Source organism: Nothoprocta perdicaria, unplaced genomic scaffold (assembly GCF_003342845.1).
Source record: "Nothoprocta perdicaria isolate Ctin4 unplaced genomic scaffold, notPer1 scaffold_1, whole genome shotgun sequence".
Taxonomy (NCBI): Eukaryota; Metazoa; Chordata; class Aves; order Tinamiformes; family Tinamidae; genus Nothoprocta; species Nothoprocta perdicaria.
The window spans coordinates 10,249,651-10,263,823 of record NW_020454093.1 but is presented as its reverse complement, the minus strand read 5'-3'; the positions used below and the strand labels follow the sequence as shown (position 1 = coordinate 10,263,823).

General features: G+C 37.5%; 1 protein-coding gene across 1 annotated transcript in view; it reads left to right on the top strand.

Annotated features, from left to right (window-relative positions):
• NDUFS4 (NADH:ubiquinone oxidoreductase subunit S4) overlaps positions 1-14,173 on the top strand; it is a 38,927-nt gene that overhangs the window by 5,632 nt on the left and 19,122 nt on the right. The window contains exon 2 of the mRNA XM_026038519.1: positions 9,804-9,882. Within this exon, the coding sequence (XP_025894304.1) occupies positions 9,804-9,882 (79 nt within the window). The remainder of the gene's footprint in view (positions 1-9,803; positions 9,883-14,173) is intronic.

The following is a 14,173-nucleotide window of genomic DNA, read 5'->3' as shown; positions in this document are numbered from 1 at the left end:
CATATATAAAAAAAAATTAGATATTATACTTTTTTCATGAACTGCTTACATAAAATTATTTGCCCTTGCCTGTAGAATAGCTTTCAAAAGTGAGTCTGCATTGTGTGAGCCAATTGTTCCATTGGCCTTCACCTCGAGATGAATATTTCTTTAAAAGATATATGATTTGAAATTGGTCATTACATAAGACTACTTATCAAGACTACTTACAGAGGCTACATGGTTGCAAAGTAATAAGGCTAAAAAAAAAGGCAAATAAAAACAAAATGCAAAGAAAAGCAAATAAAAACAAAATGGGAAAAAAAAAAAAAAAGCCGGAATGCAATTGATAAAACTGAACCTAAGAGGAATTGGGGACAAGCACAGTGTTGGGGTAGTGAGGACTGGCTGCTCCTGAAGCTTCTCTGAGAGCTAAGAGGGACCTGAGCACTGGCAGGGTCCTCCCACTGCCACAGCATCTAAACATGGGCAGAGCTGGACAGTCCCAGACAAGGCGAAATGGTGAACCGTGTACAGAGCCTATGCAGTGAAAACCGAAAGGCAAGAGGGTTAGAGACAAGATTAGAGACAAACTRGAGAGAGGGCCTGAAGTCTTTCCAGGTGGGAGGATCAAACCAGCCTGGAGCGAAGCTGCAATGTCTGCCTGAGGGGCCTGGGAGGGAGATGGGGCCAGTGGCTGGATTCTGCTGAGCTTAATCACATAATGTGGGCAAGGATGGAAGGCCAAGGCCCWTAGCTCCTTAAATGGAGCTTTTGGACCACAGACTGGGTGGGTGAGAGGCTGGGGTGCATGTTAGTGCAATCGGAGTCCTGACACGTGGTCTGACAGAGCTCAGTTTTCAGACTGGGAAGCTGAATGGAAAACTGAAATACTAGTTACTCGTATGTGTGAGATTGCAACATTGGTGCATTTGCCCTTGATACAACTCGCTACATAAATAATGTTGAAATGACACGGTGGTTGTTCCAGTCAGAGGTTATATAAAATGTGGTATTTGGGAGGAAGTCAATAAAGGAATAACATGGACAAACAGAAGAACTGAAAATGGACCGTGGTCAAACTAAAGTGTGTGATATAATGGAGAGCAAAGGCAGATGGTAATGCTAGAATGGTAGCTGTTCAAAGTGGAAGTAGAGAYTGAAACTGAACATCAGGAAGGAAACTGAAAGGGGGAAAGTGGTTCAGACCAGCCAAAGGTGATGAAATGAACATATTCCCAATAATATTCCCATTCCCTTCTAGAACAAGCGCTGAGAACATACACATCTGGCAAGGGACTTTCTTCTACACACACTGGCAAGTGTTGTGTTCCATATGTGAGATCTTTGGCTGTCTGCAACTCCTTGTTTATGGACTACTACAAACATAAAGGAGTAGATAGCTCTTTTTTTTTTTTTTTTTTTAAACTGCCCAGTGCTTGAGGATTGCTGGCCAAATAGATGTTTGGCAGCTTTTATGAACTGTAGTAAACCAAGGTGTGTGTTTTCACTAATGAATTAAGGAATTTTTCTACTTTAGTAAAATATTTACAGTTGAAATTGTTTGAGGTTATTAAGCTGGAATTAAATTGCCTTAATTTATATGCCATGTTTTGTAGACCTTGCCTCCTTGAGATTATTAGAATATGTATAACTTAAAACTCTAAACTGAAATAGGAAGACTTAGGACTGAAATGTAGGACTGGACTATGCCCTAAAACAAATTGAGTAAAGATTTCTCTGTGTGTGTGCAATTTCTGTTTAATTTTTACATAATTCAAATGCCCTTATTCAAAATGCATAGATTTTCCTAAGACAGAGGTGGGTTGTGGAACATTAGTTTCATTCCTCACAGTTCTGGAATTAAACCCTTTGACTTTTGTTCTTCTTTTTATAAAGAGAGCACAGTTTTTAGTTATTGTCTAGTTATATGAATGGCTGAATGTGGATGTGTGGGGAGAAGTTTGACATTTAGAAAGCACAGACGGAGCAAATATGTCACCTGTGTATTTTTATCTTTCCTCGCTATGCAACTTTTCCCTCTTTTTRTTTTATTAGGGTTTCTAGCTAGATAATGTAAAATGCAGTTGATAGTTGATGTAGCCCTGTCAGCTTCTCTTTCATGTTATTTGCCTTCCAGCTGTCTTGCCTCCAAGAGCTTCTCTTTGGCCCACAGGGAATATGCCATCCTAGGACCGTGATCTGAGATCACAGACTACAGATTCCACTGTTGCTGAAGACAGTAATACACCAAATACCCTGACCTAGTGAGTGCTGTTACCCTACAACAAAAACTTTGCTCAGAGCTGGTTCTGGAGGTGGAACCCTTCGTGGCCCAGGGCTGAAGTGAACCTGCACTAGCTCCATGGGGCCTTGCCCAGGGAGTTCCTCAACTCRGGCTGTGCCCGCTGGGCTCACAGCGTGCAGGCACCCATCTAATCTAATCAGTGCTCCTATAAAGCAGAGTGTTTCAGGTGGTGTCAGCAGAATGGGAACTGCTGGAGAGCAGTTCAAAWGGGCCCTCCTTGAGTCAGGAGTGAGGGCCTGGCACTAGGCTGCTGCTCCTCGCTGGCCCTGGCAAGTGGCTTTAATGAGGGCRACGGGTGGTGGGCGGCACAAGCCAAGCTCTGTCTCAGCACAGAGCTGGCTTTTGTCTTCAGGGCTTAACTAGGCCCCTTCTTAGCGTGGCAGGGGCTCTCCTGCTCTGGTCCTGGTGTAGTTGTACAGGGTGAGCGCTGGAGGCTGCTTGTGTGGTACTGCCCTTCAGCTGGCTTGCTGCAGATGAGTCACCAGCATTTCGGTAGGCAGTTAAAGTACAGCCCAAAAGAAGTGAAATGGACTGTTCACTACTTAAAAATATATATCATACTTAAAARTATTACATGCATTGAATTCCAAAGGCAGGTAGACTTGAACATTTGTCTTTGAAAACTGGTGGTAAGTTAAAGCCACAAGTCAAATACTAAAAGTTTTCTTGTTTGTGTAGTGCATTTAGATGATTAGTGCTTAATTTCATGATGTAGCTGCATTAACAGAAAAGCACAGCAAGTTCCTGCCCCTTTCTCCAGATCCACACCTGGAGTGTGTGTGTATGTATGTGTGTGTGTATATTTATATATATATATATATATATATATTTATGCATGAGTGTTTTAGCAGGCAGAAGCAGTGTTTATATGTTTCTATTTCAATTTTAATCTTCTCATTTTTTTTCTGCCACTGAATATGGAAATTTTAATTCCGTATAGATTAATTGGGTCAGTATTCATTTCACCCATTCGTAATCATAATTTACTGTGTTTATCATTTAGCATCATTTTTCAGGCAAAGGAAAAATTATGATGTRCCAGTGTGGTCAGAGAATGTAGCCATTTATAAATGGAGAACTTGCCTGTCCTCCAAACCCCAAAGTTATTCAAGCAGTTCATACCACAAAATAGTACGTGGTGCATGGTCTCCACAAACACTTTGGCATTATAAACTTGCAGGTTTTGTTTATGTTGAGATCGTGTAGGAATTAGAATTATAACCTAGTAAAAGCAATATGTCTATGATACTGATAAGTCATGGTCACTTTAATTACAGTTTTACAATAGTCGATCAACTACCATGGAAGTATTATGCCWTTTTTTTGAAGATCATTTCCCAAAACCTCAACTTCAGATGTTTTCTGCATAAGAAATGCATTATATTGGAGCTGAATACCATGATCTGCACCATATCTAATATGACAGAGCAGGCAATCAATAATGTTTTTATTTTAGCTGAAAGAACATGRTACTAATTTGGTTTTAGTCAGCCTAATCACAGTGTTTGACTATCTTGGATGTTAAAGTTCTGAGCTGACAGTTTTTTCCATATTTGTTTTTTTAGCATTCCTGCTAAAAGCCRTAATATTAAAAAAAAGTTTGTTTTCCAGGCATGGTTATTTGTACTATATACCAGAGGGTTCAGTACTGAATTCTGCATATATGAGTGTGTACACGTATTGGTGCTGTGGTTGTTCAGGATCAATATWCCTAAAGCTCCATGCAGACTTGCGTTCCATGAGGTTTCCTTCATGTCCCAGAAGGTCTCCTTTAAGACCTTTTTGCACTGCTCTGTTGTCATGTGATTACTGGTGTGGTGATAACTGATTTTCTTTAACATATCTCCAACAGTTGACCAAAAGGGGGTGCTAATAGATCAAACAGTTGGACGTGTTGCTTATAGAGGTTAGTTAAGATTGTTTTTTTTCCTTTTTTTTTTTTTTCAATGAGTTCAATCTTAACTACTAGATTAGATTACATAAATACAAGCCTTTGTGTCTGAGCACTGTGCAATGTGCCAGTAGCAATGTTGTTCCTCATGGAAGCAAACTCATGCCTTCCAAACATGGCTGCTTTTCCCCTTCCATTCGGTTTCAGGAGGATTTCCACAGGTTCTGTATCCATCACTTCCTTTGGAATGACTTCAGTTACTTTTTCTGCTCATATGGATAGATAAACAAAAGCAAATGGGAGTAATCATAGCTTATTTAGCATAAATTTAAGAGCTGTGTTTGAGTTTTCAAAATTGAATACAGACATCCAAAACTGTCAAGATAAATACTTAAGCCAGATGCCTTAATTTTCTGCTATATTTGTAAAATTTGTTGTTAATACTTTTCAAACTTAATGATTGAATTGCTTTTTGAGGTCTTCATCCAGACGTCACAAAAGACTTGCTGTCTGGTTTTGACTGATTTCTCCCGCTCAGTAGAACTGCTTAGTGAGGTCGCCAGCGCTGAGACATCCACAGTTACTGAAAAAAGAGAAGAGGAGACACACAAGAAGGTCCCTGGAAATGGGGAATTCTGCTATCCCCTTAGCATGAGGATGAGATTGGCAGGAGAACTGCAAGTAGTCCAGGTGGTGTAGCTGGGACTGGAGAATTTCAAGTGGCTTCTTAATGGACCTCTCTCTTTCTTTAGCAGAGATGCAGGAGCTATTTTTGACTATGCTAAGAACAACAACTGTGGAAAAGGCAGTACTTTGTTCCAGAGGAGGACATGTGTCTGACCACAGGATTTATTTTTTTCGAAAATCCACAGAATATACAGAAATCTCTGAGCTTACTGGGTAGTTGTAGCAGTCACCGTTCATCCTTACTGAACTAAGGTACTGATACTTTAATTATAAATATTTTACGAGAGGAACACTTAWTGTACACTTTGCTGAGTTCCCATTCTTGTCTTGCTGTTCATTAGAAAAGAAATTTAAGTTTACTGTGAGACTCTAAACCAACAAGTTCTTGCCATAACCCAGTCTGGATATAAAGTTCAATTCTTACCATGTCTTTCTTGAGCAATATTTAGTATGGAAGAAGTGACTTAACCCTTTTTAAATTTCCAAGACTGAAGTCCAAAGATATAATAAAAATATCTAGATGCTTAGCAGATATTAAAGCAAAGATCATACCGAAGCTCAACTATAATTAGGTTGATATTAAAGACARAATTGTATTATATAAAATTCTAAGTGAACTACTCAAGTGATTATAATGAAGTGATAAGTGAGATCATTAGATGGTGACAATATGCAATGATTATACTGGAAGGTATAGATCRAATTTAAAGAATCTACAGTGTTCAATCCAATGTTGGAAGGCAGAGGGAGAAAAAGTACCTCTTTTCTAATTACAAATGAAGCAACATATCGATTGCTTTGGGTGGTGGTCTCCATTCGCAGCGAGAGGAGCTGCTGTGCGATTGTGCTGGTCGCTGTGTTTGCAGGCACGCAGAGATYCCTCCTTCTTTGTGAGACAGACTAATGTGCAAAGAGCCCACAGGAAAGCTGTGCTCCTTTAAGAGGAGTGTATTGCGGGCGAAGGGGGTATAATGCCAGGTATAGCTAAAGGAAGCATGGAAAGGCAGGCTTCAGCAGGAGGAAAACTTAACTACCTGAGTTTCTGCTGGTTTAAGCCTGACATCTTAGTCGACAGTATAGCCTGGCCTGCTTAATTGCAGAAAGAGAAATAACTTAGGTGGAGGTTTGTGCAAGATTTTGCTACAGCCCCAGAAGCCACAGAGTTGATTAGCCTCCAGCTAAGCTTTTGGGAAAGAACCTGCCTGCAAAGTTGTAATGGACAAGGGTGATATTTTATTATAAAACTTATTTTACTTCAGTAAAACTCTTTTTTTGTTTGTTTTTTAAAAGACTGGTGGTTCTAATAAAACCTATGGTTTGCCTTTAAAAACTTGTTTGCAAAAAAAAAAAAAGGCAAAGCTGTGAGAAAGCTTTGGTCAGCTTGGAGTCCCATCATCTTTTGCTTATTAGATGGCAATTGGGAAGGTGATTTGCTGTGTATTTTGAATGGTAGATCAACGAACCTAGAAGATTTAAGGGCTTACTACCTTTAGCTGTTAAGTCCAAAAAAATGTTTGTATAGTTTCGGCACTTTAGAATTATATTGCTCATCTATTTATCATTATTTAAAGTATTTTTGTAGATCAGTGATTTCAARTTGGAGGTAAGAGCAGTGTAAGAAATGTAACTTTTTGCTCTCAAGGCCTCAGTCCAGGGTGTTTGGTCAGGAAAAAAAATGCGTAAACATTTGAGGAAAGGTCAAAAGGGACACAGTGAAGCCGTAATGCTTCATAAAGGGGCATAACGCTTCCAGAGAAAGGAGGAAAGCAGATTGCTTTTCTAGAGGCTGGTAGTAGAGGAAAGGAGGGGAGCTGTGAGGATGAACCTGTGGCAGGAAGAGTATTCARTACTTCTGCAAGTGCATCTGATGCAATCGAGAGCCACCAAGGGTCAGGGAGTATAGCACTATAGCACATATATTTCAGATTCCTACTTTCCTCTCAATGTCTGTTTTCTGAGAACTTTTAAATAGAATATACTTTTCTTAAGAACTAGCTCATAATAATGTTAGGAATGGGCGGAAGCCGGGATATGAGGAATCCATACAAGACTGCCAGTTCCAGTGACAGACCTTTTCAAAACTGCATACTACAAGAAAAACAAATTTGAAAAATGAAGAGGACCAGACTTACCAGACCTGATCTAACTTAATAAACAGAAGTCCTCCATTTCTGCCTTGCTSTTTATCTCCATTGACAGAACTGTCCTGTGCAAAAAACTGCTCACAGTGATTCTGCCAACCTTTGCTCTGATTTGRTTTCTACAAACATCTGTTCTAACTGTAATGAACTATTAACTATGGTAGAATGAGATCTTCTTGCCTTTGTTTTCTGCAAAGACAGAATTTTCACCTGGACAGTCACAGAAGTAAAACCAAAAATCAGATGACGTGATGCTAAGTGGAAATCATTTTAGAAGGCTGCGGCGTTTTACTTTTCAAAACCAACTAATACCTTTCCAAATTACCCTCATCCCRACTCAAATATGCTAAATTTTGCTCTTTTTTATTATGAGAAAAAAGTACAATTCTGATCAGCATAATTACTCAGATTCATTCTAACATTTTCCCCTTTACATCTTCAGCAGCTATTGCTAAAGMGGAAAGTTCGGAGAGCTTCTTGGTTTGTATCTCAAAGTGCTTTCTACCCAGACAGGAACAATTTGATTGCATAACCCAAGATGATGCTTTGACCACAGATAAAGTAGTAAAGTGAGCAGAACATCTTGTGGAGGTCTAGAATAACTGCAGAATGCTACTCGCATGCTAAAATTCTCAGAAGGACATGGGGATGAGATTGAAACTCATTTGCCTATAAAATATTTTTCCTTGATTAAGGTTGAAAATTGGATGGCTTGAGCTACTTGCCTTTGGAACTGTGCTTGGAAATTGTGGTGCTCTGTAAGATACTTCCAGGTTAACCTCTTCTCGAGTGTGCTCTTGAAGAAGGACCAGCTAGAAGCCATTCCTTAGAGCATATTGTGGTATCACTCCATCATATTTTTCCTAAGTGTTTGCTTTTATGTACAAATTAAAAATGACAGCTTTGCGCTAGAAGCAGTCTGGGACTGGCAAGTAATTGCCATGATAGTCAAGAGATTTTGTGGTAACAGAGTGCTCATTATGTCTATGTTTGTGAAATTCTTTTGCTCCCCTGCTTCTCTGAAAACTTGATCTTTTTCTTCCAAGTACCCTTACAGACAAATCCTGTCAGTTCAAATAGGAATTAGATGCGTCTGTGTCACAAAGTAGGGTAATTTTATAAACTTTGTGTTTTTTAAGTTCATTCTTTCACAATGCTGAGTATTTTTATTGCTAATGGCCAATCAAATGTAATGTGGCTGGTGTTATGAGTATAAATCTGTGGAAATCTGCATTTGACATATTACTGATCTGTATTCCACTTAATTTTTAAAGATTTGTGGGATTTGCTTTAAAAACACTAATTTCAAATTGCTATTAAAACTTTACCATTCTGKTTTTTTTTTCTGAAAAGTTCATGTTCACTGCATTAACATATTAAATGCAGTACGGCTATTCTGTTATTAGTCAGCGTTACAAGTAACTTCATTCCAAAGCTCATATTTTCAAATGATCTCTCATGAGAATCAGCAAAGATCGGAGCATTAAAACTTTAGAAGACACATTAGAAGACACAAGTAGATGAATGTGCTACATGGGTTGTACCCTCATCACRTTTTCCATCTTTTCATGGCTTAGGAGAATGCTACTGAAAATATACACTTTTAATTTCACAGGTTTTTAATGACTTGAATGGTTTTAATGACTGTGTCCAAGTTATCTGGTCTTGATACACCTTTACACCTTTAAAATTACTGATAATTTAACACGTAGGTCTTTAGAAACTGTGGGGTTTTGAAGGTCCTTTTATAACATGACTGGTTTCTTCAGGAGTTAGATAGCAGTTACTAGTGGTGTTAAATTACTTACAATTTTAAGGACAAATTTAAATTGATTTGCATCTGCACATTGGAAGTCTGACTTCCCAAGTTAGGTATCTTCTGAAGAACAGCTGAAACTGAAGTGGTCTAGTCCTTCTTACTGTTTGACTGGTATATTCTTGTGCTTTTGTGCCTCRTTTGTTTAAAATGACCTTAATTAAGCATGAAGCACACTAGAGAGTTGTCTTGTTTGGCTGGTTTCACTTGCYGTTGAGTTATTTTGTCAAAGACGATTTGCGCTCAGAAGGTCCCGTCCTGACATCGGTGGCATGTTGAAACATCGGTGGCATGTTCAAAATTAATGGCAAATTTTATTTCTCAGTCCAGTGATGTGGGATCAGGTTCCTTGTTTCTATCTGTGCCTTACAGGTTTAGTAATTGTGATAAAAGATGAATCTTATTTCTTGAAAGCTAGATAAGTGGATCCATATCAATACAGAAATGAAGCAAAATATTTGAGATTTTCCCATTCGAAGACCAAAAAAAAAAAAAAAAAAAGTGAACGATCAATTTAGTGGTTTTTTCCTTTGTAGTTTGATAATTGTCTGCCATTAAAGTGTAGAACCGGAGCTTTAGCATGACAGATTTAGGATTTTTTTCCTCTGATGGCATCATTGTGAGGACCAGAGTTCCAGAGTGCTTGCAGCAGCCTCGTATTTTTCTGTCTGTTCGTGACAAACCAGCTACTGTACATTCATATAGAGCAGTACAGTCCTTGCCACTGGCAGTCTCTCTGTGACAGAGAGCCTGTAGGCTGACATAAAGTGCAGCCTGTTGTGAACTGCTAAGTGGGAGTCTGCCAAAAACTCAGCAGACAGAACTAATTGGGGAGAAAAAGGATTTTTGTGCCCTCATCTCTCCCTCTTCAATTTTTTTTACAAGACGGATATTGTTAAAGTAACTTGTTTATGTAAGATTTGTCTGCCTCTATTTTCTCATTGCATGAATCATTTTTTAACTTCAAGTCTTGCTCTGCAGGTCACTGAGCACTTCCACATGGCGGCTGGCACAGACCCAAACTCGAGACACGCAACTCATCACAGTTGATGAAAAATTGGTAAGGGTTTTCTCCTGCRTACTGCCATGATGCAGCCTTCGGGGTTATTTCTGCACAATAGGCATTCAGTATGGTATTCCGTGCTCTTCTAGGAAAGCCCTATAAATGRGAACTACAAAGCAAAAATCCTTCCTGCATTTTGAAAGGGGAACATCAGGAAAACATACTTATGTGAAGGAAATAGGGCATTCCAAGTATTACGCAACACAAAATGATGAGTACCTTGTTTATTATTATATTGTGGTCAAGGACCAGAACGAACTCTGATTTATAACAAATTTGCTCTTTTGAGGTCCAGGTATTTGCTGTGTAGTGGAATGATACAGAAGTTGCCAGCTTCCTGAAATTCTCCTCATTAAGACCTGTATGACTAAAGGAAGTGTGTAGAGAAGCTTGCAAGCTCATTGTTACTATGTACATACACCCCAGCTTTTGAATATGCATGAAGGTTAGATTACAACTAGGAACAAATGCATAACATTCTTCAGCTAATCAGTAGCAGATCAGAAATTTGGCAATCTTTTTCTTGTAAGTTCTTCCATAATGTGTGGTCTGTTACTCTAGATGCAACCTGACACTTATGTTTACATTATTCAATAGCATGATTTTTGTAGGACTTCTGGAGGGAGTGCATCACAGCAGAAGGAGCCTTTTCATTGGTGTTCAGGTCGCTTTTGAATCTCCAGGAAAAAACACATTCCCATCACATGTAGCAGCTCGTTCTTACTGTATACACTTTTTTTTCGTATCCCTGAAGCTGTGTTACCAACTTGGGAACCAAAGGAAATACTGGGAATTTGTGTATAGAAGTTTAACATTTGTAATGGTTTCTGCAGGTTGAGACACCTGAAGTTTAACAGGCTACTGAAAAAATTGTACTTAGTTTGAAAGCTCCTTTTCTATATATCATGGTTTATAATACACATATATCAATAATTAATCTCTTCTGYGTTAGTATGGCCATTTCCACTATAAACTTAGTTTGATGCCTTAGTAATTTTTTTTCGGAATTTAAATTTAATTTATGTCATGACATAGTTCTAGGTTTTAAAAACTGTGAGAACATTTTAATAATCATATTTGTTAAAATATAGCATCTTGCAAATCTCATTGCAAAACTCGAGTTTCAGGAAATTTCATTTAATGTTCAAAAGGTCGTGATTCACTATGTAAATAAAATTCACCAAGTCAATTGACCTACATTTCCCTAAACATATTATGAATAGCATGTGGTTGTTGTAGTATTGTTCTTTAACATGAAAAAAAATCTAAATAGCATTTTATGATGCCTTACTTTACAGCATCACACTTCCCTGTGGKGACCCCAGGCAATGGATATGTGGATGTGTAGAGGCTACAGTGTGAAAACAGACTCACAAAATAAATCCTCTGTCTTCTGTATTTAAATGCACATTATTCTAAATTAAGGATTTGTATTACTCTAACAGTGACAATTCTATTTACAGTTAAGTTAACAAATGATACTAATTTGAACTGCAACTCTTCTCTCAGTATTGGTATAAATGAGCAGTGAATGAAATGACTATTTTTGATGTCATTATGTGGTGAAATCAAAGAGTTCATAGTCTCTTTTTTTTTGAGATCTGATACTATAAAACATTGAATCATTTCATTTAATTCTACTGTTCCCTTGTTAACTTTTTATAAATACTCAAAAGAAATGAGCAGTTTGTATTGGGATAAAAGTCAAATGGAATAGTATTTTCTTGCAGTGTAGTGCACATAGAGTTCTTTCCTCTTTTTCTCTTAGATTCTTGTCCTGTTTAAGGCAGGATGCTAAAAGATTATGSTAATCTTTTAGAAGTTTCACATACAGATTTGGATAAATGTGCATATTAAAAMAAATTATATTTTATCTATTGGGCAAAATGCATTTCCTCTTATCAAGGAAAATATTCAAGAAAAGTTTTGATGTGTTTTTTGACCTTTTTTAGAATCATCACAAGTTCTACAACACCTGTTAAGCCTTATGGAAAAGTAGATTACTATGTTATCCTATTTTAAGTTCCTGAAGTGTATTTCTTTCTAATAAGAATTATTTCTAGCATGTTAAAGCTAATATATTACTTGAATTTACTTTTTTAAAAATAATGTTGCTGAACACAATSTGACTGTTATATCTATACAAGTTATAATTAAATTGTATTCCAGAACTCCATGTTTTAATTTAAAAACATATAGTTCAGTAGACTTGTTGTTTGTCTATATGTATTTAATTTTTTTGTTTGTTTTTAAAACTGACATGAGTTTACTGGTAGCCCCAAAATTGGATTATTTGTTCTGTTGTTTTTATACTCTTACTTTGCAACTGAACTCTTGTGAGTTGATATTTACAATTTTAATAGGTTAACACTGTGTTTATTAAAAATTTTTAATTGCATTTTGTTATTGAGTTTATTTGGCTGCTGTTATACTCTTACAAGCCTTGTATTCCTATATGTTTACATATATGATACAGCTTTCTTTTTGACCCTATGAGGTCTAGAATATTCTTTATATTAGGAAACACAAACAAAATAGAATGGGATAAAATTTAGGCCACATTAATTGTGATCTAAATTACTGTTCTTTCTAYTAGGAAAAGAGTGGAAGTCTTGCATCTAGAAGGAGTTAGAATGCTCAGCTTGTCTAGAACACACCCAAGAAATTATGTTTTGTCCCAACTATCGGTCATTTTCTGTGAATTTTAATAAAAATAACTTAATGAACAGTTAAATCCAAAGAAAATAACATGCAAAATGACCAAAGCTAAACAAAAATATAATTCTTGCATCATATCTTGAATCTCTGGCCACCAATTAGGTTATATTCCAAGAGTCTGGACAAATAGCTGGGTGAAAAGTAGTCTCTCAAGACTGTTTGCATTAGGAAATTTGGGCTATAGAGGACGAGGCTGTCGGCAGCCAAGCTCCCTCAGGTAATGTTCCAAATGATTTAACTGTTTGCAAGGATGGAATAACACTGTTTCCATCATCATTATAAAAGGTTCTGGATGTTTTGCCTAAAATGGGAATTTGAGCTATTTTAAATTACTGTGACCTGTTTCAACCACTACGAATGCCGCATATCTGTACTGTCCATTTTAGCTAACAGTAGTGTTCAACACGTGTGCTTTAAACAGACTTTCCAGTCCGTGTAAATAATGTTGGCTTGCAGTGTCCTACCCCAAGTTTCTACAGACTAGATAGTTTCTTGAAAATTGCACTCTGCTCTTGGGAAGGGTTTGTACCAAATTACCCTAAAGTTTTTGCCAATAGAGGACGTTTTACAGCGGTTAAATGATACCTCTATTGCAAGAATATTTGAATAGAAGAAGGTATTACAAGAATGGCAGGCTAACTATGGTAATGCCTTGATGTTTCAGCTGCTTTTCGGAAATTGTTCTCTTGTGAATGCTGTCAATTAAACTGTTTTTGAGTTCTAGAGCACGAGGCTCAGTGCTGAAACTCAGTAGTGGGCTAGTGTCCTCCTTGCTGTAGAGAATCTCCTGTGTATCTGTCATTAAACATAACTAGTATGCTGAGGTATACATAGAGTTTAGCGCACAAATCTAAGCCTCTTTTCTGAAAGAGGTTTTGACTTTTGAAGGCAAGCGGTTCATATCTTTCAGACAGAGTTCCAGAGAAGCATTAAGTGCAGCCTAGGCCAGAACTGATTGATGGCTATTGAGAAATTGGGATTGATCAATATTGGGAGCTCTGTATCAAGAGTTTTAGCAGCTTCTTCTGCCTGTTCATAGATAGTAGTTAATGTCTGTTTTAAGTGTTTACTACACGAAACTCTAGCAAAAAARCATGCCTATACTTTCAGTAACCAGCTGAAACATTCAGTTCCCTTCTTCTAGAAAACTGCATTATTAGCAAACATCGCACTGTTTTTAGGACTGAGTCATAGCTAGTTCACCTTCATCCTAATCTCAATTTTGTCTAGTCTTGGTAAGTAGTGAAATTGTATAATTCCAGTTTGATTAAAGGAGCACAGACTTGACTGTAATAAACAGTGATAATATTGTAGCTCAAAATAGAAGTATGCAAACAAGTGAAAAACAGCTTGGAATGATGAAACTTCTTCAGCTATCAAACTGGTAGTCTTTGGAGTGCCCTGAAACAAAGGACAGAGCAAATCAGGCTCTCTCATGCCTTTAGAAGTGTGATCATTCCTTGCAGCCTTTCCCAAGAACCAAAACTATATTATACACTTTATGCTGAAAAACAAAACATTAATGTGTCATGAAATTACGTGCGAGACAGCGTGACGTTGCATTTGAAGG